Raw genomic sequence first — 24,587 nt, 5'->3', positions numbered from 1 at the left:
CGCAAAAAAATATGGTCTGAAGCTCAACATCAAAAAAACTGAGATCATGGCCACTGGTCCCATCACCTCCTGGCAAATAGAAGGGGAAGAAATGGAGGCAGTGAGAGATTTCACCTTCTTGGGTTCCATGATCACTGCAGATGGTGACAGCAGTCACGAAATTAAAAGACGCCTGCTTCTTGGGAGAAAAGCAATGACAAACCTAGACAGCATCTTAAAAAGCAGAGACACCACCTTGCCAACAAAGGTCCATAAAGCTATGGTTTTCCCTGTAGTCATGTATGGAAGTGAGAGCTGGACCATAAAGAAGGCTGATCGCCAAAGAATTGATGCTTTTGAATTATGGTGCTGGAGGAGACTCTTGAGAGTCCCATGGACTGCAAGAAGATCAAACCTATCCATTCTTAAGGAAATCAGCCCTGAGTGCTCACTGGAAGGACAGATCCTGAAGCTGAGGCTCCAAGACTTTGGCCACCTCATGAGAAGAGAAGTATCCTTGGAAAAGACCTTGATGTTGGGAAAGATTGAGGGCACTAGGAGAAGGGGACGACAGAGGACGAGATGGTTGGACAGTGTTCTCGAAGCTACCAACATGAGTTTGACCAAACTGCAGGAGGCAGTGCAAGACAGGAGTGCCTGGTCTGCTCTGGTCCATGGGGTCACGAAGAGTCAGACATGACTAAACGACTAAACAACAACAAACCCGTCTACTCCTCCCCTTTTGTGACATGTCAGTGATGTAAAGATGATGTGGTTTTTTTATTTAAAAAAACATTTATTCACAATAGACAATATCACAACAAAATTAAAAATTCCGATTTCAACTACTCAAAACCAAAAATAGAAAAGAGAGAAGAGAGAAGAAAAAGGAAAGGAAGAAAAAAGAAATTCATCTTACAATGCAAAGAAGAAACAAATTTAAACAAATTATACATTACACGTATTACTTACCATTACCCCAATCCTCTTTGCATTACCACAGTACAAAAAACACACACCAAACAAACAAAATATTGACTTCCCCCATGGCCATGGCTATGGTTTCCCAGGGCCCTTGCGGAGTGGGTAGCGGTTGCAGCAAGACCGCGAGCGCTTCTCTGGGTCTCGTCGCCCTCCTCAGGGGTGCTCCTGCGACGAAGCTGTGCCCTTCCTAGACCACTGGGTGGGGCATCGTTTCAATGGGGGAAGGTCTTGCAAAGCGCCACCTAGCTGACCGACTGGCTATCTGTCATGGATTCTAGAGCTGAGATTCCTGTATTGCAGGGGGTTGGATTAGATGACCCTTGGGAGTCCCTCCCAACTACAATTCTATGGTTCTAACAAAGCAGATGATTGATTGATTGTATTTCTTTGCCGCTTTTCATTCAATGTATCTCAAGGCGGCTTACATGGTGTTTCCTGCTTGGCAGGGGGTTAGACTAGATGGCCCTTGTGGTCTCTTCCAACTCTATGATTCTATGATTCTACAACCAATAAATAACCATAATATAATAAAACATAATAGCACATCATGAATACAGCATCTATATATATAAAAATGGTGAAGGTGCATGTGTGTTATTCCCCACTTTTCTCCCACAAGCACTGACCCGATCGTCCTGAAATTTGGCCACAACCTCAGAGTCACATGTGAGCAGGTAATCATGCACTTACACTGACCAGCTGACACACCTAAGACAGGTAAAAACCTGGATTTGTGGTCAAAAACATTGCGCCCTCCAGTGGACATTCAACGAACAACAGACAAATATACTCCCACAATCCCTCACGCCCCGGAGACCATGTCTCCAACAGAGAGCAAACCGCCCCGAGACCAAGAGACCAAAGATGGAAACAAATCTTGCCTACTGTTTGTGGATTGTTTGGAACAAGACAAACCATAAGTCTGGGTTTGCACATATAATGGTAAGTCAAACCATGACTTAGCTTCTAATAGCAGCAGGAGCAGTGCAAAAATCCGGTTACAGGTTGGCTTAATAGAAACCCCGACATGCGTCCTACAAATAAACACAAAATAGACCACGTTTTCCTGATACAGCAAAACTTTATATTGCAGGGGAAAGTTGTCATAATTCCAATCTCAAAAAGGGATGACCCGGGGTGGTGGGAAGAGGGGGCGTGATACGTCTGGGACGGGACAGGTTGGGGGAAATCACAGGGAAAAGCCGGGGGTGGGGGGAGGAGGGGGTGGGACATGTCATGGATCGACACAGGGTGGTGGCAGTCACAGGAATTAGCCACAGCAACGCGTGGCAGGGCCAGCTAGTACATCATATAAAATAATTAACAAATTATCAATAAAACAGTTGCAATCTATAAAAGAAACTTAACAAAACAGCAACTAAAAAATAAGTTCTAGTTACAGGCAGGTAGCCGTGTTGGTCTTGCGTAGTCGAAACAAAATAAAAAAATTCCTTCCAGTAGCACCTTAGAGACCAACTAAGTTTGTCATTGGTATGAGCTTTTGTGTGCATGCACACTTCTTCAGGTGCATCATGCACATGAAAGCTCATACCAATGACAGTTGGTCTCTAAGGTGCTACTGGAAGGAATTTTTTAATTTTGTTTCTAAGAAATAAGCTAAACCTCACAATTATGGCAAGTCGTGTGATTAACAAATCAATGCAGCATTTAGAATCTATAAGCAATATTAAAAAGATTAACAAAATACAGTGGTACCTCGGTTTACAAACACAATGGGTTCCGGAAGTCTGTACTTAACCTGAAGCGTTCTTAACCTGAAGTGAACTTTCCCATTGAAAGTAATGGAAAGTGGATTAATCCGTTCCAGACAGGTCCGTGGAGTACTTAAACGGAAAATACTCAAACCGAGGCGTACTTAAACCGAGGTATGAGTGTAGCAATTAAAATATAAGCTAAGCACTAAGTTCATTCCCACAGTCTCTGCACCCCAGGACTCATAACCTTTCACTCTGTCCAGTTCAGTAAAGCTCCGACTCAGTTGCCCCCCCTTCCCCCCATGCCTGGCTGGGAGGCTGCATGCCTCCAGTTACCAGTTGCTGGGCATCTCAGGTGTGCAGCGTGGCCTCGCACTTGCCGAACATGGAGGGTTGTTGCTTGTTCTCTTTCTGGCTGTGACTTGGCAAGGAGGAGGAGGGCCCTTTGCCAGCATCGAGCTTTGGGGTGTTAGCAGCTGCAGCGCCACCCAAAGCCACACGAGGGCAGCTGCTCACCTAAGTTCTGAACTGGTCTGGAACTGGGGAGACTGTGAAAGGAACTGCTAGGTAAGAAGTTCCGAAACCATCTTTAAAAATTCAACTAAAGATCACCCAGCAAATCACGTGATGGGCAGAACAACAGGTTGGCTGTTCCTGCTGCTGCGATGGTTGAGTCAGTAGAGGAGGAGACTCTCAATCTCAGGGTTGTGGGTTTGAACCCCGTGTTGGGCAAAAGACTCCTGCATGGCAGGGGGTGGGAGCAGGTGACCCTCGGGGTCACTTCCCACTCTGTCATTCGATGATTCCTTTTTAAACGGAGGTCCTTGCCTCTCCAGCCTCTCGCACACTCAGGGCCGGATTTAGGTTTGATGCGGCCCTCGGCTCCTGAAGGTAATGGGCCGTTTCTACGTCCAGCTGTCCTTTGTCAACAACAAATGGGCGCTGTTTTCTGGTGTTGAATGTATGCTATATGGCAGGGGTGGCCAACTCCTAAGAGACAGCGATCTACTCACAGAGTTAAAAACTGGCAGTGATCTACCCCCTTTTTGGGGGGTTCAGGTAAAAGTGTTTTTTAGGAAGGGGGGTTCAGGTAAAAGTTATTGAGTTTTTTCAGGGAGGAGGTAAAATTTTGAGCTTTTTAAAGGGGAGCCACAGTTGTTCAGCTTCTTTAGGGGGAGCCAATGATCTACCAGTGATCTACCGCAGACGTCCAGTGATCTACCAGTAGATCACGATCTACCTGTTGGACATACCTGCTATATGGTCATTGATGGACCTAATAGGTATCTCAAGCCATTTGCACAGAACAAAATATGTATTTTATCCAAGGAACTGTTGAACTGAAATACAAATACCATATTGATTTGTATGCTGGCGGTGGGTTTTTGTCATTGTCTTGTTGGGCTGTGTAAGTGATGAAGGGGAACCATATTGGGGTGAAGGTGTCTTCTTCTGTTTGTCCCCGCTTGTTGAGCTTATATGTAAATCGGGCACTGTGCACACACAAAACAGATCAATGTCCTGCCTTTTGACCCCCCTCAGGCTCTCCAAGATTGCTCCTGGCAGGAAGGCAAAAAAACCCCGCAATCCACCCAAACAAAGAAGCTGGAAATAGAGCCCACCAAGGGTTAAACAAATAGGGAGGCTGAAAACATTAATGAAATACCGATCGAGAGCTGCCAAATGTTTGCAAAAAGACACGTGCTTTTAATTGGTGCCTAGACATTAGCCATGTAGTAGTCAGCACATGGCAAATTATTATTATTATTATTATTATTATTATTATTATTATTATTATTACTCCAAGGTGGTCCAGGGTCTGGCAGGTGCTCCAGCGGAACAAGACTTCTCTGCAGCTACCAAACATCCAGGTCCGCCCTCCCCTCTGTTATAACTGCCGGGGCACCAGTTGACCTGGGAATGGATCTGTGCGGACAGAGGCATGGAGAATTGGCACTCCTTCCGATGTTACTGAATTGGGTCCCCCCCCCCCCCCGGCCAGCGTTCTTGGCCTGCAAGTGGCAGCAGGGGCTGAGCCCAGATTGCGGCTGCTAAGAGGCTTGGCCTGCCAGTCCTCTGCTGGCTCAGCGCTGACGCTTCTCTCTAATCCCAGATCGGAGGACACAGCAGAACGGCGGCGGCAGCGGCAGCAGACCTGGGGGAACTCCTCTGGGCTCAGGCCGTTACTAGGTGCTGGGGCTCAGGGGGAAGGCAGGTGAGGAAGGCAGAGACAAGGTCTCTGCCGGGGCTTAACTGGAACGGAAGGAGAGAAGCAGAGCCTGCTGGATCAGGCCAAAGGGGGCCCATTTAGTCCAGCACCCGCTTCTTCACACTGGCTATTATGGGAAACCAGAAATCAGAATTTGAGCGCAAGAGAAATTCTCCCTTCCTGCGGTTTCCAGCAACTGGCACTCAGAAGCCTTGCTGCCTGTTTCCAAATGCAGAGTCCGGCCACAGCCATGCTGACTAGTAGCCTTCGGTTGCCCTCTCCTCCTCCTCCATGATTTTTCCCATCATCTTTTCAAGCCATCCAGGTTGGTGGCCATCGCTGCTTCCTGTGGGAGGGAGTTCCAGAGTTTAACTCTGTGCTGCGTGAAAAGGTGCTTAATTTTTATCTGTCCCGAACCTTCAATGGATGTGCACGAGTCCTAATGTTGGAACACTTTTATGGCATTGCCTATCAAATGCTTCCACCACGAGGTCCTCTCTGTCTCCTCACCTACCTTGCAGGGTTGTTGTGAATGCGAGGACACGCCAGCCAGGGAACCCATTTGCTTGACCCCGAGCTCCTTGGAGGCCAGGTGGAATAAAAATGTCAGGTATAAAATAAGGAGGTGATTGAAGGGATTAGGATTTAATCCTCTCAAGAACGGAAGCTTTGTCCCTTTAAGTTTGAGAGGCTGCTTTGCACTGGAAGGAAAGAGACATTTTATAGAAGTGCCTCGTCTCACATGTCAAATGCTCCTCTTCTTCGTGGGATGATATTTAGAACCATAAAATTCTAGAGTTGGAAGGGACCCAAGGCAGGAATTGCTGCTGATTTCTTTTTAAATGACAATATATAAGCAGCTTCACCATAACATTTGCAAGTGTGGAACAAAAGTGTTCAGAAGCCCATAGAACATGGGTAGGCAAACTAAAGCCCGGGGGCTGGATCTGGCCCAACCGGCTTCTCAATGCGGCCCATGGACGGTCTGGGAATCAGCGTGTTTTTACATGAGTGTTTTTACATGTGTCCTTTTATTTAAAATGCACCTCTGGGTTAATTGTGGGGCATAGGAATTTGTTCATATTTTTTCCCCAAAATATAGTCTTGCCCCCCACAAAGTCTGAGGGACTGAGTGGACTGGCCCCCTGCTGAAAACGTTTGCTGACCCCTGCCATAGAACATATGTTGCAGGACAACACCGAGAACCACCCAGTTTGCAAAATTGAGGGTGAAAAGAGAGGCCTGAGACACAAAGCAGGTGATGGCTGTCCATGGAACCGAGGGCCACATTGCCAGGGGTAACCGCGCGATGGCCAATGACAGGGCCGTCTTAAGCAGGTCGGGCGCCCGGGCGCCGTGGTGCACAGATTGCTCCGGCGCCCCCGCCCCGCCCCGTTTCTTCCCGCGGCTGGTGGGCGGGCGCAGTGCGCAGCGTGGTTTCCGCACGGCTTTGCTGCGCAGCGCCCCCTGCCAACTGGGCGCCCCGGCGCCCAGCGCCACCCAGTCTACCCCTAGAGCTGGCCCTGGTCAATGACCACTGGGAGCCTGTTACGATTCAGGATTAATATGCAATGATAGCCACCAGAATGTCTTGTGGCCCAGAGATGGAAAGACGAAAAGGTCCCAATGGCAAGGACTGGCAAGATAAACGGATGGACTATGTTGAGATGGCGAAAATGACTGGAAAAATAAGAAATCAGGAAGACCAAGATTTTAATAAAGGCTGGAAGAAATTTATATTGTACTTGGAAGAGACCACTGTAAACAATTGGGCTATTTAACAGGATTTCAATAACACTTGTGAGGTAACAGAGACTTAAGGTATAAATGTTAAGTGGAATAAATGAAGGGCATAAAATATGCAGCTGGAAATGTTAAATATGGAACCCATGGAAGAGTGGAGGGGGGCCCAAGGCTGCAAGGGAATCTTGTATCTGGGTTGTGGGGTTGTTGTTGTTTTTTGGTTAATTATATTGGATTGAGAATGTTGGAAAAATCAATAAAATTTTCTTTTAAAAAAGGAAAGAAACAAAACAGGTGATGGCTGTCCATGGAGCTGAGTGCCACGTTGGCAGGGGCAAGCGCACAACGGCCAATGACCACTGGGAGCCAATTACGATTCAGGCTTAATAGATAAACTACTAGTGACTGTACAGGAGACCTGCTTGCATTTCACAGATTCATAGACGCACAGAACTGTAGGGACCCCAGGGGGACATCTAGCTCAACCCCCTGCAGTGCAGGAATCGGGGCTAAAGCATCCTTGGCAGATGGCTGTCCAACCTCTGCTTAAAAGCCTCCAAGGAAGGAGAGTCCCCCACCTTCCCTTGTGGGGCATGACTTGGGCCTCCCCTGGCACCCACCATGCAGCCAATGAAGCCGAAATCCAATTGGCCACAGAGGCTCACACTCATGGATGCTTGAGCTGAGATTCCTGCATGGCAGGGGGTTGGACTAGATGACCCTCGGGGTCCCTTCCAACTCTAGGATTCTAGGATTCATCCTGGGGTTCCTCCCCTCGCCCAGCCTACTGCCTTCAGTGTCTCCCCTCTCCCTGCTACAGTATTTTCCCATCTCTCCCAATGTCAGTTTGTAACCAGCCTCTTTCGCTCGGTCTGTGTTACTCTGTGCCACAATGAATACGCACAGTAATACTAGAGTAATAATTCGCGCTGGCAGGATCCTGCGGCCCCATCTGGGGCTGGTCTTCTGCTGTTGCTTTTTCACCTCTCTTGGGAGACTGTTGGCTCAAGGATCCCAAACAACACGGCTCTCCCAGAAGCTGCTCAGTTCAGGCATCAGCTGTCAAGACCCGCCCCAAATGGGATGGCTTCAGATCAGAAGAGGATTTGGGCAGGGGGGAGAGGGCTATGAATGGCTCTGAGCCAGGATGATGGCTCTGTTCAGCCTCCGCGGTCGAAGGCAGCAGCCATGCTTCTGAATTCTGGCTGCTGGAAACCGCAGGAGAGGAGAGTTGCTCAGATCCTGCTTTCGGGTTTTCCCATTGGGGCATCTGGTTGGCCCAATGGACTGGACTAGAAAGGCCATGGGCCAGATCCTGTGAGGCTTGTCTTACTGTCCCTTTGGCCTGCAATGCTGGCTGCAACCGGCAAAAGGAAGCCCTGGTGCATCTGGGCCTATGGTAAAAGTGCACAGCACTTTAAAACCCAGCAATTTTTATTTTGATCAGCTCTGCTGCAAATAACTACTGACCGCACTGCTACAAGCACCCCAGACTGGGATGAATTCTGGATGCGTTTTGCAATCCCAGAAGTTTTGTTTGTACTTGGTCACTTTATTCCTAGAATCAAAAAACTGTAGTTAGAACGGACCCCGGGGGGTCACACCCAGACCCACAAATACAGTATATAAACTTTATTTATCACCAGCCCTTCGCCCTAAGGTCCCAGGGTGAGCTATGACATCCAAGCACAATATTAAAAATAGTTTGCACCTTCCCGTCCCCAGAGATTCTGAATAACTAAAAATAAAATAAGTATCGGAGTCTGGATTTAAAATCCCACGGTCAAATCTCACCTCTAAGCTGACAGTAATGTCACAAAAAAAACCTGTTGCAGAAATGCAATCTTTCATCACCACATCTCCGCTTTTCTTCTTCTGAGGGGGTGGGAAATAATGGTTCTCTTGAATGCCGGCTACCATGCAGCTGTTAAATGCACAGGAAATCTCCCAGGGCAATGATGTTGCAAACTTATTTTTACAATGCTTTGAGGGGTGTACCAAAATATTTCCCAAGTACCTGCTTGTGTGGCTCCAAGGATGGCTGAATCACCTTGGAGGGTCTCTTTTGAAGCTGTGTCTGTTCATCCTTCACAGACAAACTGGGTTCCTCTCTGATTTATATGGCCAATGGTCTCTTCACTTCATTGTCGATCTGATTATTGGGTTAATAAAAATAAAATAGAAAAATTCCTTCCAGTAGCACCTTAGAGACCAACTAAGTTTGTCATTGGTATGAGCTTTCGTGTCTGAAGAAGTGTGCATGCACACAAAAGCTCATACCAATGACAAACTTAGTTGGTCTCTAAGGTGCTACTGGAAGGAATTTTTCTATTTTGTTTTTGTTTTGTTTTGACGGCAGACCAACACGGCTACCTACCTGTGATGATTGGGTTGTTTTTATTTTTATTAAAACGGAAAGCGTTATGCTGGTGGTTTTAGACTGTCTCAAGGCAAATATTTTAAAATGTAGTATTTAAACCAACAACTGGGAAACACTGGCCTGCGAGTGCTCCAGTTGGAGAACAGCCTTGACCAAAAGTGTCACGGGCTTTGAAGACACTCGAACTCAGGACACAAGGGAGAAATGTGCTAAGAGGAAGGCAGGCTTGGCAAATCCACACCGTGATCAACTCCCGCCCGGAAACCAATGTCCCCACTGTGGAAGGACGTGTGGATCCAGAATTGGCCTCCACAGTCACTTACGGACTCACTTTCACTTATGGAAGATAATCTTACTCGGCTACGAGGGATCGCCAAAGAAGAAGTATTTGATGTTTTATCTTGTGATTTTATCTTGTGAACCGCCCTGAGACCTGCAGGCATAGGGCAGTATACAAATTTAATAATTTAATAAGTAAGCACTGGGAACAATGCCACCACCAACATTGTTATTATTATTATTCATATAATAATAATAATTCATATAATATATATGATAGCCATGTTCAAATATATTAAAGGACGCCATATAGAGGAGGGTGAAAGGTTGTTTTCTGCTGCTCCAGAGAAGCGGACACAGAGCAATGGATTCAAACTACAAGAAAGAAGATTCCACCTAAACATTAGGAAGAACTTCCTGACAGTAAGAGCTGTTCGGCAGTGGAATTTGCTGCCAAGGAGTATGGTGGCGTCTCCTTCTTTGGAGGTCTTTAAGCAGAGGCTTGACAGGCATATGTCAAGAATGCTTTGATGGTGTTTCCTGCTTGGCAGGGGGTTGGACTGGATGGCCCTTGGGGTCTCTTCGAACTCTATGATTCTATATACCACCCTTCACCACAATATATCAGCGTGAGCCTTTCTGCACACCAACCACCAGCCGCTCGTCCAAGCCAGACCTGGTGCTTCTCAGGTCAAGCCATTGCCTGGACAGAGGGATTGCCTTGGCAAGCTTGCTGCCTCTTCCCCAGCACACGACAGGTCATGACTCGGGAGCCCAGCCGGCTGCAGGCCAAACAGGGAAAGTAAATATTAGCACTCAGTGACTACTGGGATGGTCCACGTGGAAGGAGGAAGGTCAGGAGAGGGGCACTCGGGTGCTCCTTGGACTTGGCTGTGGTTGTGCCTCTCCCTCCCTGGCCGCTTTCCTGGGCACTAGAAGGGAAGGAGCTGCCTGCTGCCAGCCTGGGCCTGCACCACATGCTGAGAGTCCAGGAGTCTGGAGAGGCAGCTGGCAGAGCCATGGATCTAGAATGCAGGGGATATAGAATCATAGACCTGTAGAGGGTCATCGAGAGGGCTGTCCCATGGAGGATGGAGCAAGCTTGCTTTCCTCCTGCTCCGGGGGGTAGGACTCGAACCCATGGCTTCAAGTTACTAGGAAGGAGATTCCGATTAAACACCAGGAAGAACTTTCCGACAGCAAGAGCTGTTCGCCAGTGGAACAGACTCCCACAAGAGGGGGGGGGGACTCTCCTTCCTCGGAGGGATTTAAGCAGAGGCTGGATGGCCATCTGTCCGGGATGCTTTAGTTGAGATTCCTGCAGTGCAGGGGGCTGGACTGGATGACCTTCAGGGTTCCCTTCTTGCGACTGGGGATTGGTGATGCTTGTTGTTGGATGTGACCCGTTGTTGGATAGGCCCTTTCCTACGCAGCTTGCACTGGCTGGACTTCTTGGCGTGGGTCAGAGTGAGCCCCATGTCCTGAAAGGCCCCTTCGTTGTGGCTCACCATGACCTGGCTGAGAATGTTAGAGGGGTGGGGAGGGCAGAGGCACTGGCAAGGGAGATGCCCTCCCTTCCTCCCTCCTTGCCAGCTGGGGACTGGGCTCCATCTCTGGCGCAGGCCAAAGGAAGCCAAGTGCTGCAACGTGGGATCGGGACCGGGTCCCTGGACCGGGAAGAAGCCCCTTCTCCCTTAACCCAGGGGCAGGGTGAGCTGCGAGGTGAGTGAAAACCACTCCGAGTATGCTCAGAGGCTTCCTCTCTGTAGTTAACTTTGCAGAGTCCCGTTTAGGTATGTGTCTGGGTGCGACCGTCTGGGGGCCGCATTGCCAGGCTGGGTGCACAAATCTGCATTAAATCTGCCTGTGGCCATTGGCATCAATAGGTGTCCCCAGGGAAATTAAGGTGGTGGGTGGCCAGCCACCCTAGAAGCAATATACATAGAGGGGGGGTGAGGGTTTGGCAGTCTCACAGCAAAACCAAACAACCGTGCTGGTACATCGCCCACCAAAGCCCCTTCCCTACACCCCCCCAATTCCAGGTTGGGATCCCCAGCCAAGGAAACCAGCCGCTCTGCCTGTCCAGACCACCACCCAATTTCTAAAGAGAAAAGTGGGCATGCTCATTCATAGAATTATAGAATGGTAGAGTTGGAAGGGTCCCCCAGGGGTCATCTAGTCCAACCCCCTGCAATGCAGGAATCTCAGCTAAAGATCTATGACCTCTGCTTAAAAAAAAAAACCTTTCCTGCCCTCTGGTTGACCCTAAACTCGCCGGGAGAGAAATCGCCCTCTGCCCATGTGCAGAGGCACCTCCCCTTTGCCCGCAGTTCCAGAGGAACGGGAGAGGGTGCGAGGTTTCGAGGGATCTGGCTGAGCGGGGCGAGGCGGGGTCTCCAGGGTGCCCTGCCTCGGAAGGGCTCCCCAGGGGCGTCCCTGGAGGCCCCCCGGAGAGCGCCTGTGGCCACGGGAGGGCGTCCTGAGCTCCTCGGCGCGCGCGTCTCCGGGCACGGCTGCTGGCACGGAGCCTCGGCCGTTTCTGCCCGGCGGGGGTGGAGGCAGCGCGGGCAGGGCAGCGGCGGCAGAGGACGGGCGCGCAGGAGCCGGGAGCGCCTTGCTGGCGAGACCCGCCCGCAAGCGAGCCGTCGAGGGCCATCCATTCCGGGGAAGCGGCTCGGTCAGTGTCCGGGGCGCCGCAGCGCGCCGTGCGCCCCGTCGAGGCTCCTCGCCATGGACGGGCAGCCGGCGCTGTGCGGCGTCGAGGCGGACGAAGAGGAGTCGGGGTCGCCCCACTACGACTACAGCCGCACCGTAGGGCAGCTGCGCGAGCCCGCGACACCCGGCCAGAGGACGCGGCGCCCCGGCGGGCCGGCCAACGGCTGCGCCCCGATCTACGCGGGACACGAGACGGCGGCGCAGAGGTACAACGCTCGTCTCCTGCAGGCCGGCTACGAGCCCGAGAGGTGAGCGGCGCTGGATTCGGGGTGGGGGTCGGGGTGAGGGGGGCTCCTGGGGAGGGGGAGCTAGTAGTCTCTCCTTCCCCACGACTGCTTTCCAAAGTCGCGCTCCAAGGGTCGCTCCCCACTAACCCGCGTTGACTAACTCCGGAACAAATCGCGGTGCTACTGAACTTCGGTTGTTGGCAAAAGGATCGTTTTCGTTTGGCAGGCGGAACTCAGACGTGCTGCGCACCTGCACCTGGGCACCAGGTGTGCGTCCACACGCGCGCTCAGCCCGGTTTTACCCCGCAGAGGTGGGCTCGGTGCTGAGTGGGGGCGACTGGCCCCAGGTCGCCCTTGGAGCGCACCAGCCGAAGGAGGGGGGCAGCCACCCCACCCCCGGTCGCTGCGCTTGCCGTGCCAGGAGAGACGCTCCCAGCCTGGGGTTTCTCTGCTTCTCCGAGGTCCCTGGCTGGCCCCACAGCCCTTGAGTGGCAGAGGTTAGTCGGGGATCGACTGGTGGACCTCTGGGTGGACCAAAGTAGATCAGCCAGGGTTTCTGACTTCCAGTGGCTCAAAACCATTTGACTGTGCCACAGGGGGTATATTTTTAGGGGCTGTTCATTGGTTTTAATTGAGTTTAATACTGTATTTTTGAGTTTAGCCACCCTGGGACGTCTTGAGGAAGAGAGTGTACAGTAAGGACCTGAATTCATAACATCAACAATAACAGTAGCAATAAGCTGGCTCTTCTGCCTCCCTACATTAACCAGCTGAAATGAATAAAGTTTGGCAGTGTGTGTTGAAAGGGACCCCCATGGGTCATCTAGTCCAACCCCCTGCAATGCAGGAGTCTCAACTAGATCATCCATGACAAATGGCCATCCAACCTCTGCTTAAAAACCTCCCAGGAAGGAGAGTTCACAACCTGCCAAGGGAGACCGTTCCACTGTCAAACAGCTCTTAGCATTGGAAAGTCTGTTCCATATGTTGAGTCGGAATCTCATTTCCTGTCCTTTGAATCCACTGGTTCAGATCCTTCCCTCTGGAGCAGAAGAAAACAAGCGTGCTCCATCATGTGGTCTCACCGCTACGCCTTCCCTTCTCCAGGCCCAACCCCAAGGGGGAGCTCCCTTTGGTCCTGATCCTCAAAACAAATCCCTGGGCTTAGAGAGCTTTCCTGGGCTTAGAGAGCCTTTGCTTCGAAAAGAAACAGGGTAGATGCTGCTGGAGACTCTGCACTCTGCCCCTGCCTCCCAAAATGCTCCTGGAATCCTCCTGGAGGTCCCAAGGAGGCCAAGGAGACATGTGCAACACCCCCCTCCACTGCCAAGCCAAGCCAAGAAGTGACCTGGGGGCACCCAGAACCTTGGGCAGCATCCTGCCTTGCACAGAGGCAGAGCTCAGCCCACCTGGCTCAGTATTTTCAGCATCAGCCTTCCATGGTCCCTAAATGTTGCAGGACTACAACTCCCATCACCCCAGCACAGCCTGCGGTCAGGGGGGATGGCTCAGGGATGCCAGAACATCTGGGGACCCATCTCGGCAGCAGCACTCTAGGATTTCAGGCAGGGGGCCATAACCACCAGCCCTGCCTGGAGACAGCAGCACCATTAGGCATTGAACCCGGGTCCGTCTCAGTGCAAAGGAAAGGGACCACTGACCTCCAGGGCCCCTCCCCAGTATCCTTGTGACGGCGCCCGGTCCCTGCTTCTCGCCCTGTAGGCTCCAGACATGCTGGTCTTTGAAGGCTGCCCCATTTATTGTCCACTGAATCGCCTGGGACACAACGGCAGGGAGAAGTCTTCACAGGCCAAAAGCCCCGTTGAAATAACCTGGCAAGCAGCTGACCTGTGGCCTCACCCAGCAGAGCCCTTCTTATGGGCTGGCAAATGCAGTGGCATCGCAACGGGGGGGGGTTCACCCCAGGGAGGGTGACAAGAAGGCACCCTGCGGGGTGCTTGCTCTGCCGCCCTGGTCCGGGCATGGCAGCATGATGGCTGCTTGCGCCGCCACCATAGAATCCTAGAGTTGGAAGAGACCACAAAGGCCATCCAGTCCAACCCCCTGCCGAGCGGGAAACACCATCAAAGCATTCTTGACATATGCGCTGTATGTAGTGACGCCGCATATGCGCTGTACCTAGCGGTTTGCCGCCGGTGCCGCTCGAGCGCTGTACGGACGGCGGTGGGATCCCTCCAACGCCTCTACAGCTGTGAACGGAGGATCCTGGCACCATCCGTACGGTGCTGGAGTGCCAGCACGGCAAACCACTATGTACAGCGCATGCGCGGCGTCGCTACGTGCAGCACATGCATCGTACGTAGCGATGCCGCACATGTGCCCTCTGTAGTGATGCCCCGCCCCAGGTGTCACGACGCTTGGGCACACACACACAGCTAGCCCTGCAAGGTAGGCCACTGTTATTCCCAACGGATGGTGAGCTGCCTGCAGCAGCTACAGGGGGGGGGTGGGGGTGGGTTCTGGCTGAAACTGGAATCACCTTGCAAGGGAAAGCTCTGCATGTGGCGTGGAGTGTGCGTTGGTCCCTGTGAACTTGTCTGGGCAATAGTAATAAAAATAATGATTATCGGTATGCCGTGTTTCCCCCAGACCAGGAACGAAGGCGGCCAGCACAAATCAAAACAACACAGATCAAATGGGGAAGGCTAAAATCATAATTTGAAATACAGTGGTATCTCGCTTTACAAACTTAATCCGTTCCAGGAGTCGGTTCTTAAACCGAAACCCTTCTTAAACCGAGGCACGCTTTCCCTATTGAGGCCTTCTGCCGCCGGTGCCCTTCCACCATTTGGATTCTGTTCTTAGACCGAGCTCAAGTTTGCAAACCGGGACACTACTTCCAGTTTTGTGGACTTTGTAAACCGAATCATTCGTAAACAGGACTGTTCTTAAACCAAGGTACCACTGTAGATGCTTAAAACCATGGAGCCACCTGGGATGAACAAAGACATTGGATTCTTATCTCATTATGCATGATCAAGCTTTCTTTAGCGCCTCAGCCCTTGCTCCCCCCCCCGCAGGACCAATTGCAGTCATCAGCAGTCGTTAACAGCCATCAACAGGTTTACCACTCCCATCAGCCCATCACCCATTCCCACCCACCCCCACCACCCTCTGTATATATATATAAGGGTCTGGCACTTCTGTTTCAAGTGTATCTGACGAAGTGTGCATGCACACGAAAGCTCATACCAAAACAAAAACTTAGTTGGTCTTTAAGGTGCTACTGAAGGAATTTTTTTATTTTACTGTAGATGCAATTAGACTATAATAGGATTCAAACAATAAAAAGACAGGTTGCTGACAGGAGAGAGGCCTCGTCCAGGAGAGGTCAAGAAGAGGGCGCATGAGGGGTAAGGTGACCTCGCAGGTAAACTGGTTCCCAGTTGTGATGGTGCCAACGAGCAAATCACTGGTCCAACCTGTTGACTGAAAGGCCAGCTGGTTCACCAGAAGGCAGATGCTCTTGTGGCTTCAGAGAGGGCGGGCATAGATAGGGTGGTGGCGCCAGAGGGAGGTGGTGTAGAGGCCTGGGCTGTGGAGGAATCGCAGCACCTTTCCAGGGGTGAGGATGCCCATAGGAGGGTGGGGGCACAAGCTCCGCAGCCAGGAACTGGGAATGACCCCAACGGGAGCAGAGGCTCCATGGCGCATCAGAAGGCTGCCTAAGCTGGGTGGGTGACGATTATGATTTAATTTCCCCGCAAGTGGCGCTCGAGTCTCCATCTGCTGCTCAGCAGAGACCCCGTGTGACCCCGGGGGTAGGAGCTCTTTTCGGACGGCTGCTCGGGGGGGCTAGTTATCTGCCTTTGGCCTAAAGTGTCTGAGCTCTTACGTAATGACTTTTAAAGGCTTAATATGAATTTGGCAGGGGCTCATCTCATCTGCGCAGCATCTGCTGGCGGTGGGGAGGGGGCAGGCGTTGGTGCATGGCCATTTCGCCCGGGTCTGGATGGGTTTTGCTGGTGGCACTTGTGCGCCAAATCAGAGGGGCTGAAACCCTATGCCTTAAACCAGTGGAAGGCAGGAAGCCCCCTTGGGCCAAGTCCAGTTGAGCTGCCTGAAGGATAGGGGCCCAGGTTTTTTTTTGAGAGCTCAGTAGGACCTGAAAGGGATGCTTGAGATCCGGTCTGCCCCATGGCGCCACTGCTGCAGAGCGTAGGGGCATGAGAAGAGCCTAGCTGCCGGATCTGGCCGCTGGCTCATCTCGTCCCGCATCCTGTTCTCGCAGGAGCCGGCCAGGTGTCTCTACTGGGAAACCTGCAATTGGAGCCTGAGCAGAAAAGCGCTTTCTCCCCTCCTGCCGTTTCCAGCAGCTGTTATTCAGGCGCATTGCTGCCTCTTCATGGGCATCATGGCGAGGAGCCACCCAGAGACCCTCCCCTCCCTTGAAGGAGGAGGAGAAGGCCTCTCTTCCAGCTGCCCTGCCTGGTCAAACCTGGTCTGCAGGGTTCCCGAGCTCCACAAAGCACAGAGAATAGCAGGAGAATTGACTCAGGCCGTCTATAGCACTCCGAGGTCTTCAGCTATTGTCTGTCGAAAGGTAGCTGAGGATGAAAGTGGCCCAGCTGGGCTGGCCTTGGGCTTGACCCATCGAGGGCAGACAAGTGGATTGGGTCCCAGTGTAGGAACACAGCTAGCGCTCCAGGGCTTCAGACGGGGGGGGGGGAGAGGTCTACTCCTAGCCCTGCCCGGAGGTGCTGCCATGGAGAACTGAAGCTGGGACCTTCTGCATACCTCCTATTATTATTATTATTATTATTATTATTATTATTATTATTATTACAGTATTATTATTAGGTAAAAGGTAAAGGGACCCCTGACCATTAGGTCCAGTCGTGACCGACTCTGGGGTTGCGGCGCTCATCTCGCATTATTGGCCGAGGGAGCCGGCGTATAGCTTCCAGGTCATGTGGCCAGCATGGCAAAGCCGCTTCTGGCAAACCAGAGCAGCACATGGAAACGCCGTTTACCTTCCCGCTGTAGCGGTTCCTATTTATCTACTTGCATTTTGACGTGCTTTTGAACTGCTAGGTTGGCAGGAGCTGGGACCGAGCAACGGGAGCTCACCCCGTCACAGGGATTCGAACCGCCCACCTTCTGATCAGCAAGCCCTAGGCTCAGTGGTTTAACCCACAGCGCCACCTGGGTCCCTATTATTATTATTATTTTCATCTAAAGATCACAGGGTGGTTCAATCCTGAGATAGCCTCCAGTATACACAGCAATCTATTCTCCATGAGGTCTGGCGACATGCCCAGCCCCCAAAGCATTCTAAGCAAGAATTTCCTTGCCCCCAAACAAGCCTTTTTTGGGGGGGGGCACTTAAGCTGTCGAATGCACAGTACACTTCAGCAACTTTGTAAAAAGCCCAGAATTTATTTGGAGCTGCGTAAATCGGTGAGGTCCAGTTCCTCGATGTCAGATGCTGCAATGCTGACAAGGCCCGTTTCCGGGTAGACCAACAGGAGCGCATGGATGCATAAGTGGGGAGGCAGAAAGAGAAGATCGACTGCCCAGAGGAAAAGTGCAATGCGCACATAGACTTACCAAGGCACACAAGCGCAAACACACGCTTGTTCTGGCTCTGCTTTCCGCACACATTAAGAGAACCAGGGCAGGGCATTTGCTTCTGTGGACCCCTCCGGAAATGCTCCCTACCTTTTTCTGGCGCAACCTTGCCCCGCAAAGCTGCTCCTGGCTATTTCTGCCGCAGGATAGAGGAGTGACGTTGGAGACCTTAATCTCCGCGGAAGCAAATGCTGCTAATTGTGGCCTGGCTGCGATGGGCTGAGCACAGCCAGCAGGGAAGAGGCATGTCCGGGGCGGCCAAGGTGGGGCACCTCCCTCTTCCCATGCCCCCTGACCTCTGGGCTGCTGGGAGGGCTTCAGTTCCCTGCCCATAGACTGCCTGACTTGGGCTGGTTCTCTGGCTGACTTGGGAAAATGCTCACCAAGCCCAGTTCTTCCAGGACAGGAGAGTCCAGGCTTTTGGTCTTGCTCCAGAAGGACGTGGCAACTTCCGATTCACTCCCTTGATCTTGTGAACAAATTTCTCTCTCTTTTTTTTTAAAGATACTGCATTGTATTGGATAACTACATTAGTATATAAATCTTAGATTTCTAAATAATTTCACTATATATAAGATAAGGTCTATATCACTCTAAGAATATTTATTGGAAGATTACTTTTTCTTTTTCCATTCTCCTTTGTATGTATGATTTTTTCTGTTTGTTTTTTATGTATTTTTTTTGCTAATGGTAATAAAAAAAAAATAGGGCGGTCCTTGGAGATCAGGGAGCGCCTCGCCTCCCTTCTCCCAATTTGGACCAGGCATCTTCCAGTCCCTTCAGATCCCAAGCAGTTTACCTCCCCCCCCCCTGCGCCCCAAAGTGGTGTCCCGTCAGGGCTTGGGGCCCCACAGGGAGTTATCCGGCGTGCCCCACGGAGATCAGGTCAAAGGAGGGAACCATAGCTGCCAAGTTATCCCTTTTTTTCAGGGATTTTCCATTATGCTGAATAGGCTTCCTCGCGAGAAAAGGGAAAACTTGGCAGCTATGGAGGGAACTAGCGGCGTGACCAGCCAGGTTGCCTCTATAGTAATAGGCCAGCAGGAACTTAGCTGCAATCCCTGCATTGCAGGGGGTTGGACTAGATGACCCCTGGAGGTATCTCCCAACTCTACAGCTCTGCGATTCTGTGAGCTGTGCTGCAAAAGTTTCCAGGTAAAACAGAAGCACCTTCAAGATTTGCCCACGTTTAAGATTTCTTCGTTTTGCATCTGATACGCGTCTCAGAATTTGAACAGTTTGGACTGGATTTGGTCCGGCTTTTGGGTAAGGTGGGTGAGCTCAGAAACTGTCAAATCCCATCAAATGCCTGTCAATTGTCAGTCAAAAGCAATAATCCCAAACGCCACCTAGTGTTAAATAACAGTGTGTCCATTGCACACGCATTTGGCAAATATTTGGCAAACAAAATCAAGGAAGCATCTGAGAGAGGAGGCCTTGTGGTAATGGGTGACTGGCCTCGCATAGATTGGCTCCCCCAGGAGGCAGCAATGATCCCCAACTGGGACGGCTTTAAAACAGGATTAGACCAATTCACAAGAAGGGAGGGATACCAATGGCTCCTGGCCCGAATGGCTCTGCTCTGACCTCCAAGGTCAGAGGAAGCGCTGCTTCTGAGGAGGGGAGAGTGTGGCTCTTGTGCTCGGATCCTGCTTGTGGGTTTATCATCATGGGCATCTGGTGGGCCCCTGTGAGAAGAGGATGCCCGACTAGGTGATCCAGCAGCCTCTTCTCAAGCGGGTGCCTGGCAGGGAACGAGGGCGGGCTAGCTGGCTGGCAGGCTCACCCACCTCTGCTGCCGTCAGAGAGGCTTCCTTCCCCGGCACGAAAACAAGGCTAGCTGCCATGGGGCTGTTTTCCTGCCCGCTTCTCCTGGGGCATAATTAACTGTGCCAGGCTGCTCTGGGCACTGGGGAGCTGCCTGCCTCCAGCTGTACACAAGGCTCAGCCGCGGGCGCAGGCTGGCAGGGGAGCCTGAACAGGGAAACACTCTTTCTGCTCCTGCAGTGTGAGAGGAGGGCTGGAGAAGCTGAGAAGAGCCTGCTGGATCAGGCCAAAGGGCTCTCACCCTGGGAAATCTGTATAATAAATAATAATAATAATAAATTTTTATTTATACCCCGCCCTCCCCAGTCAAAAACCGGGCTCAGGGCGGCTCACACTGACAAGACCACAATAAAACATAAAAACAATTAATTAAAATACAGTATTAAAATTTAAAATGCAGCCTCGTTTCAAGTAGCCTATAAATCCAGGCCATGAGGGAGGAAAACACAGGGGTCAGGCTAAGTCCAACCTAAAGGCCAGGCGGAACAGCTCTGTCTTGCAGGCCCTGCGGAAAGATGACAGATCCCGCAGGGCCCTGGTCTCCTGGGAAAGAGCGTTCCACCAAGTTGGGGCCAATACTGAAAAGGCCCTGGCCCTAGTAGAGGCCAATCTAGCCATCTTATGGCTCGGGATCTCCAGAATATTGTTGTTTGTGGACCTTAAGGTCCTACGCGGGGCATACCAGGAGAGGCGGTCCTGTAGGTACGAGGGTCCCAAGCCGCATAGGGCTTTAAAGGTCAAAACCAGCACCTTAAACCTGATCCTGTACTCCACTGGGAGCCAGTGCAGTGTGTGCAAGATTTGAGCACAAAAGCAAAGCTCTCTCCCCCCCCCCAGCGATTTCTGGCATTCAGAAGCGTTGCTCAGTTCGGCTGTGGAAGCAGAGCCGAGCCACCAATAGCCTCTCTCCTCCTCCCTGGATTGGTACAACCCTCCTTTGAAGCCACCCAAGTTGGTGGCCATCCCTGCCTCCTGTGGGAGGGAGTTCCACAGTTTAACAGTGCGTGTGATTTGTGCCATGTGCAGGTCGGCCCCGAGCGACACCTCATTGGTTCTTTGGGAGGAAAAGCAGCCCGGGGGTGGGGGCACAGACAAGGCGTTGGCCTCCTGGTTCGTGGATCCTAGCCATCACGGCTGGGCTAAGCCTCCCCCGCAGGAGGAAGCAATGTTTCTGAACGCCAGTTGCTGGAAAGGACAGGAGGGGTGAGTTACTATTGTGCTCAAATCCTGCTTCTGGGCCTCCCATAATGGGCACCTGGCTTGCCAGTGTGGGAACAGGATGCTGGACTAGATGGGCCTGATCCGGCAGGGTTTTCCTTGTGTTCTTATGGAACCTCCAGGGCCAGAGGCAGTCTATCTTGATCCCTAGGTTTCCCTGGAGGTCTTTGGCCACTGGGGTGACTGGATGGGCTGATCAAGCGGCAAACTCTTCTCATATGTGGGTGTGACCTGGCCAGGTGGGCTCTCCCTCTTTCCTCCTCCCTAAAAACTGTGCCTAAAGGGAAGGGGTGAGACAACCCTCTTGAATGCCAGATCAAGGCCCACAACCAGATTCTGCCAGCTGCGAGCCTGCACCCGGGGCCTGAGAAGGTGGCTGCCTTTCCTCCTGGCTCTCCTGGACCTTGTAAGACCCGCCTGGCTTGCGGAAGGCAAGAGGGCGGAGATCCAGTTACCATCATTCTTGAAGATTAAAGAGGCGATCTCGTAGGTAAACTGGTCCCAAGGGCTTGATATACTAACCTTGGCCCGGTAGCAGCCAGCGCAGATCTCTGAGCGCAGGTGTTACAGACTGAGGAGACCTCGCTGCTGTCAGCAATCAGGCTGCAGCAGCATTCTGTGTTCGCTGCAAGGAGGTGCGAGGGCAGCCCTACACAGAGAACAAAGGAAACCACCTCAGGCTGAGGCATCATTCAGAAGACGCCGTGCGTGTCTCCTGGCGAAGCTGTTATCCTGACTCCCACGATACATTTGACGAAGGGGAGAGAGGAGAGTCCAGGAAAGTTGATGCCGCAATAAATTGCACCATTGTCCCAAGAGGGACGGCTTTGTCGTTCTTCCTGCCAAAGACTCAAAGACAGGCAAACGGAAAGGATCCGTTTCTGCAGGCAAAGTGCTGCCCCCTGGAGCAGAGATCTCTGCCCAGCAAGCATCTTGCCAGAGGAGAACGGATTCAACAAAAGGCTCCGGTGATCCCAGGGTCCTCAGAGGAGGCTGCCTGCTCCGTCTCTGCGTGATTCACCGTTCTGGGCTGGCCTCCCTGGCCTGTCCCACCCAGGCTGCGCTTGGCGCAGATGATTCTGCTGTTTCCTTGGAGCGGGTGAAACTGGCTCATTTGGCCGATTGCTCCCCTTGTTATCTGAAGAAGCCATGCCCAGGTTGGTGACACACACAGAGACACAACGGGGTGATGGTGAACTCCTCTGAGAGAGAGTAATTCTCAATGTAGCCTTTTTTGGGGGGTGCAAGGTGGGGGGACGGACGAACACACAGCTTCACTTTAAATTGGGAAACAAAAGAAGCAAAAATTCAACCCTGGCTCAGGTCATTCATTCATTCAAGGATTTACCCAATCCTGCCTTTTTACAAGTGTTTCAAGGCAGCTAAGAATAAGGAACAAAAACCACCTCACAGCACAATATTAAACATAAGGGAAGTAGCAGCAAGTCAGCGCTCTGGGAGGAGGGAACTGGCGGCCATGAATACAATTATCTAGTTTGAAAGTCGGGATGAACCTCATTAAAAGGAAACATTAGAAAAGATTTACCATGGGGGGGTAACCCCCCCTCGCCATTCTGCACGCTTAAACTGTGGGTCACAATGGAGTCCCCAGCAAGAGCTTCAGTAAAGGGAGGGGCCCAGAGCAAAGCTGGAGGATATAAATGAGGAAACCATAAAAATGACCAGCGAAGCTTTGCAAACTCTTTCCCCGTCCCACCTCCACCCTTTAAAGGAACCTTTTAGTCCAGAAAAAAGGTGAGGAAGGCAGTGGAAGGCTGACTGAGGAGGGTGGCCTGCAAGGGAGGCCTTGTGATGGCTTGGCCTAGGGGGTTCTGGGGTGTACCTGCTCTGTCCCTGGCCCCAATCCTGCTCTTGCAGCAGCGGCAGCAGCAGCAACTTGCTCTGTGGAAATCAAACCTGGAACATTTCTCCACCTTGTGTTTCCATGCCCTGCTTATTTCAGGTTGCCAGCCATAAAGAGCCATACAATTGTAGAGTTGGACGGGAGCCCTGAGGGTCATCTAGTCCAACCCCCTGCAATGCAGAGACCACAACCAAAGCATTCCTGGCAGATGGCTACCCAACCTCTGCTTAAAAGCCTCCAGCATCCCCTTCTGAAACAGCAGCCCTGCAGAGGCGACTCTTAATCTCAGGGACGTGGGTTCGAGACCCGCTTTGGGCAAAAGATCCCTGCATTGCAGAGGGTTGGACGAATAAGAATGACATTTTTTATTTATTTATACCCCACCCTCCCCGGCCAAGGCTAGGTGAGCCTCGGGTCCCTTCCAGCTCTATGATCATGAAATTTCGCTCTCCAGTGACTGGGCAATTGCAGCTGGTGGGACTCAGTGCAAGTGGGCCTGAGGTTCCCCGTCTGGCCACTGGAGGGCAGCAGAGGCGTCCTCTTTTGCTTGTCCTGCTATGGACTTTGGGGTGCCCCCCCCCGACATGGTTGGCATTCCTGGGGCATGGAGAACGGGCGCAGCACTCAAGGAGCTGCGAGAGGCAGCTTCTCGCCTCTGCAAGTCTTCAGGTGCCAGCTGTCCATTTCAGAGCCTGCAGAGCTCCTACTGGGCCAACTTCAAGGGGTTATTTACTCCTGGTATATGAAGCCCTTACCAACTCAGGACCAGTCTAGCCCACCAGCGCCTGCTTGACCATCTGTAGAACTGGCCCTTACAGGTGCCACACAAAAACCCGCTCCGCATTTGTAAGAGCGCAAACCTTTCTTCAAGAAAGAAGATTCCACCTAAACATTAGGAAGAACTTCCTGACAGTAAGAGCTGTTCGACAGTGGAATTTGCTACCAATGAGTGTGGTGGAGTCTCCTTCTTTGGAGGTCTTTAAGCAGAGGCTTGACAGGCATATGTCAAGAATGCTTTGATGGTGCTTCCTGCTCGGCAGGGGGTTGGACTGGATGGCCCTTGTGGTCTCTTCCAACTCTACGATTCTATGATTCTATTATTCTTTCTTGCGGTGGGATCTGCACTTTGGAACTCCCTGTCTATGGATACCAGGCAGGCACTGTCAGAAGGTTCATGTATGCTGGCTACAAACCTGTTATGTTTTTAATATTTTAATATTTTGCTAAGGACAAAAATGAGAGAAAAACATGTGATCAAAGCCCTCTACAGTGGTACGTCTGGTTAAGAACTTAATTCGTTCCGGAGGTCCGTTCTTGACCTAAAACTGTTCTTAACCTGAAGCACCACTTTAGCTAATGGGGCCTCCCGCTGCCGCCGCCGCACCACCGGAGCACGATTTCTGTTCTCATCCTGAAGCAAAGTTCTTAACCTGAGGTACTATTTCAGGGTTAGTGGAGTCTGTAACCTGAAGCGTTTGTAACCCAAGTTACCACTGTGTTCGGAGCAGGAACTGTCCTGTAAATGAGGTACAGTTCAGAGGTTGCTCATTGATATGGCTGCAGCAATAAGGAGGGGAGACATTGCAAGGTAAAGGTAAAGGGACCCCTGACCATTAGGTCCAGTCGCGGACGACTCTGGGGTTGCGGCACTCATCTCGCTTTACTGGCCGACGGAGACGGTGTACAGCTTCCGGGTCATGTGGCCAGCATGACAAAGCCGCTTCTGGCGAACCAGAGCAGTGCACGGAAACACTGTTTACCTTCCCGCTGGAGTGGTACCTATTTATCTACTTGCACTTTGCTGTTGGCACTTTGCACTTGCACAACTGCTAGGTTGGCAGGAGCTGGGACCGAG

General features: G+C 51.6%; 1 protein-coding gene across 2 annotated transcripts in view; it reads left to right on the top strand.

Annotated features, from left to right (window-relative positions):
* Positions 1 to 11,799: 11,799 nt before the first annotated feature.
* IMPDH1 (inosine monophosphate dehydrogenase 1) overlaps positions 11,800 to 24,587 on the top strand; it is a 62,009-nt gene continuing 49,221 nt past the window's right edge. The window contains exon 1 of one of the 2 annotated variants that reach the window (XM_035127205.3): positions 11,800 to 12,252. In XM_035127205.3, the coding sequence (XP_034983096.3) occupies positions 12,020 to 12,252 (233 nt within the window). In that variant the 5' untranslated portion in view covers positions 11,800 to 12,019. The remainder of the gene's footprint in view (positions 12,253 to 24,587) is intronic. The other variant, XM_060279361.2, reaches the window with a different exon arrangement.

This window comes from Zootoca vivipara, chromosome 9 (genome assembly GCF_965207765.1).
Source record: "Zootoca vivipara chromosome 9, rZooViv2.hap1.1, whole genome shotgun sequence".
Classification (NCBI taxonomy): Eukaryota; Metazoa; Chordata; class Lepidosauria; order Squamata; family Lacertidae; genus Zootoca; species Zootoca vivipara.
Note: the sequence above shows the minus strand (reverse complement) of the source record. Positions and strands in the feature narration are given on the sequence as shown.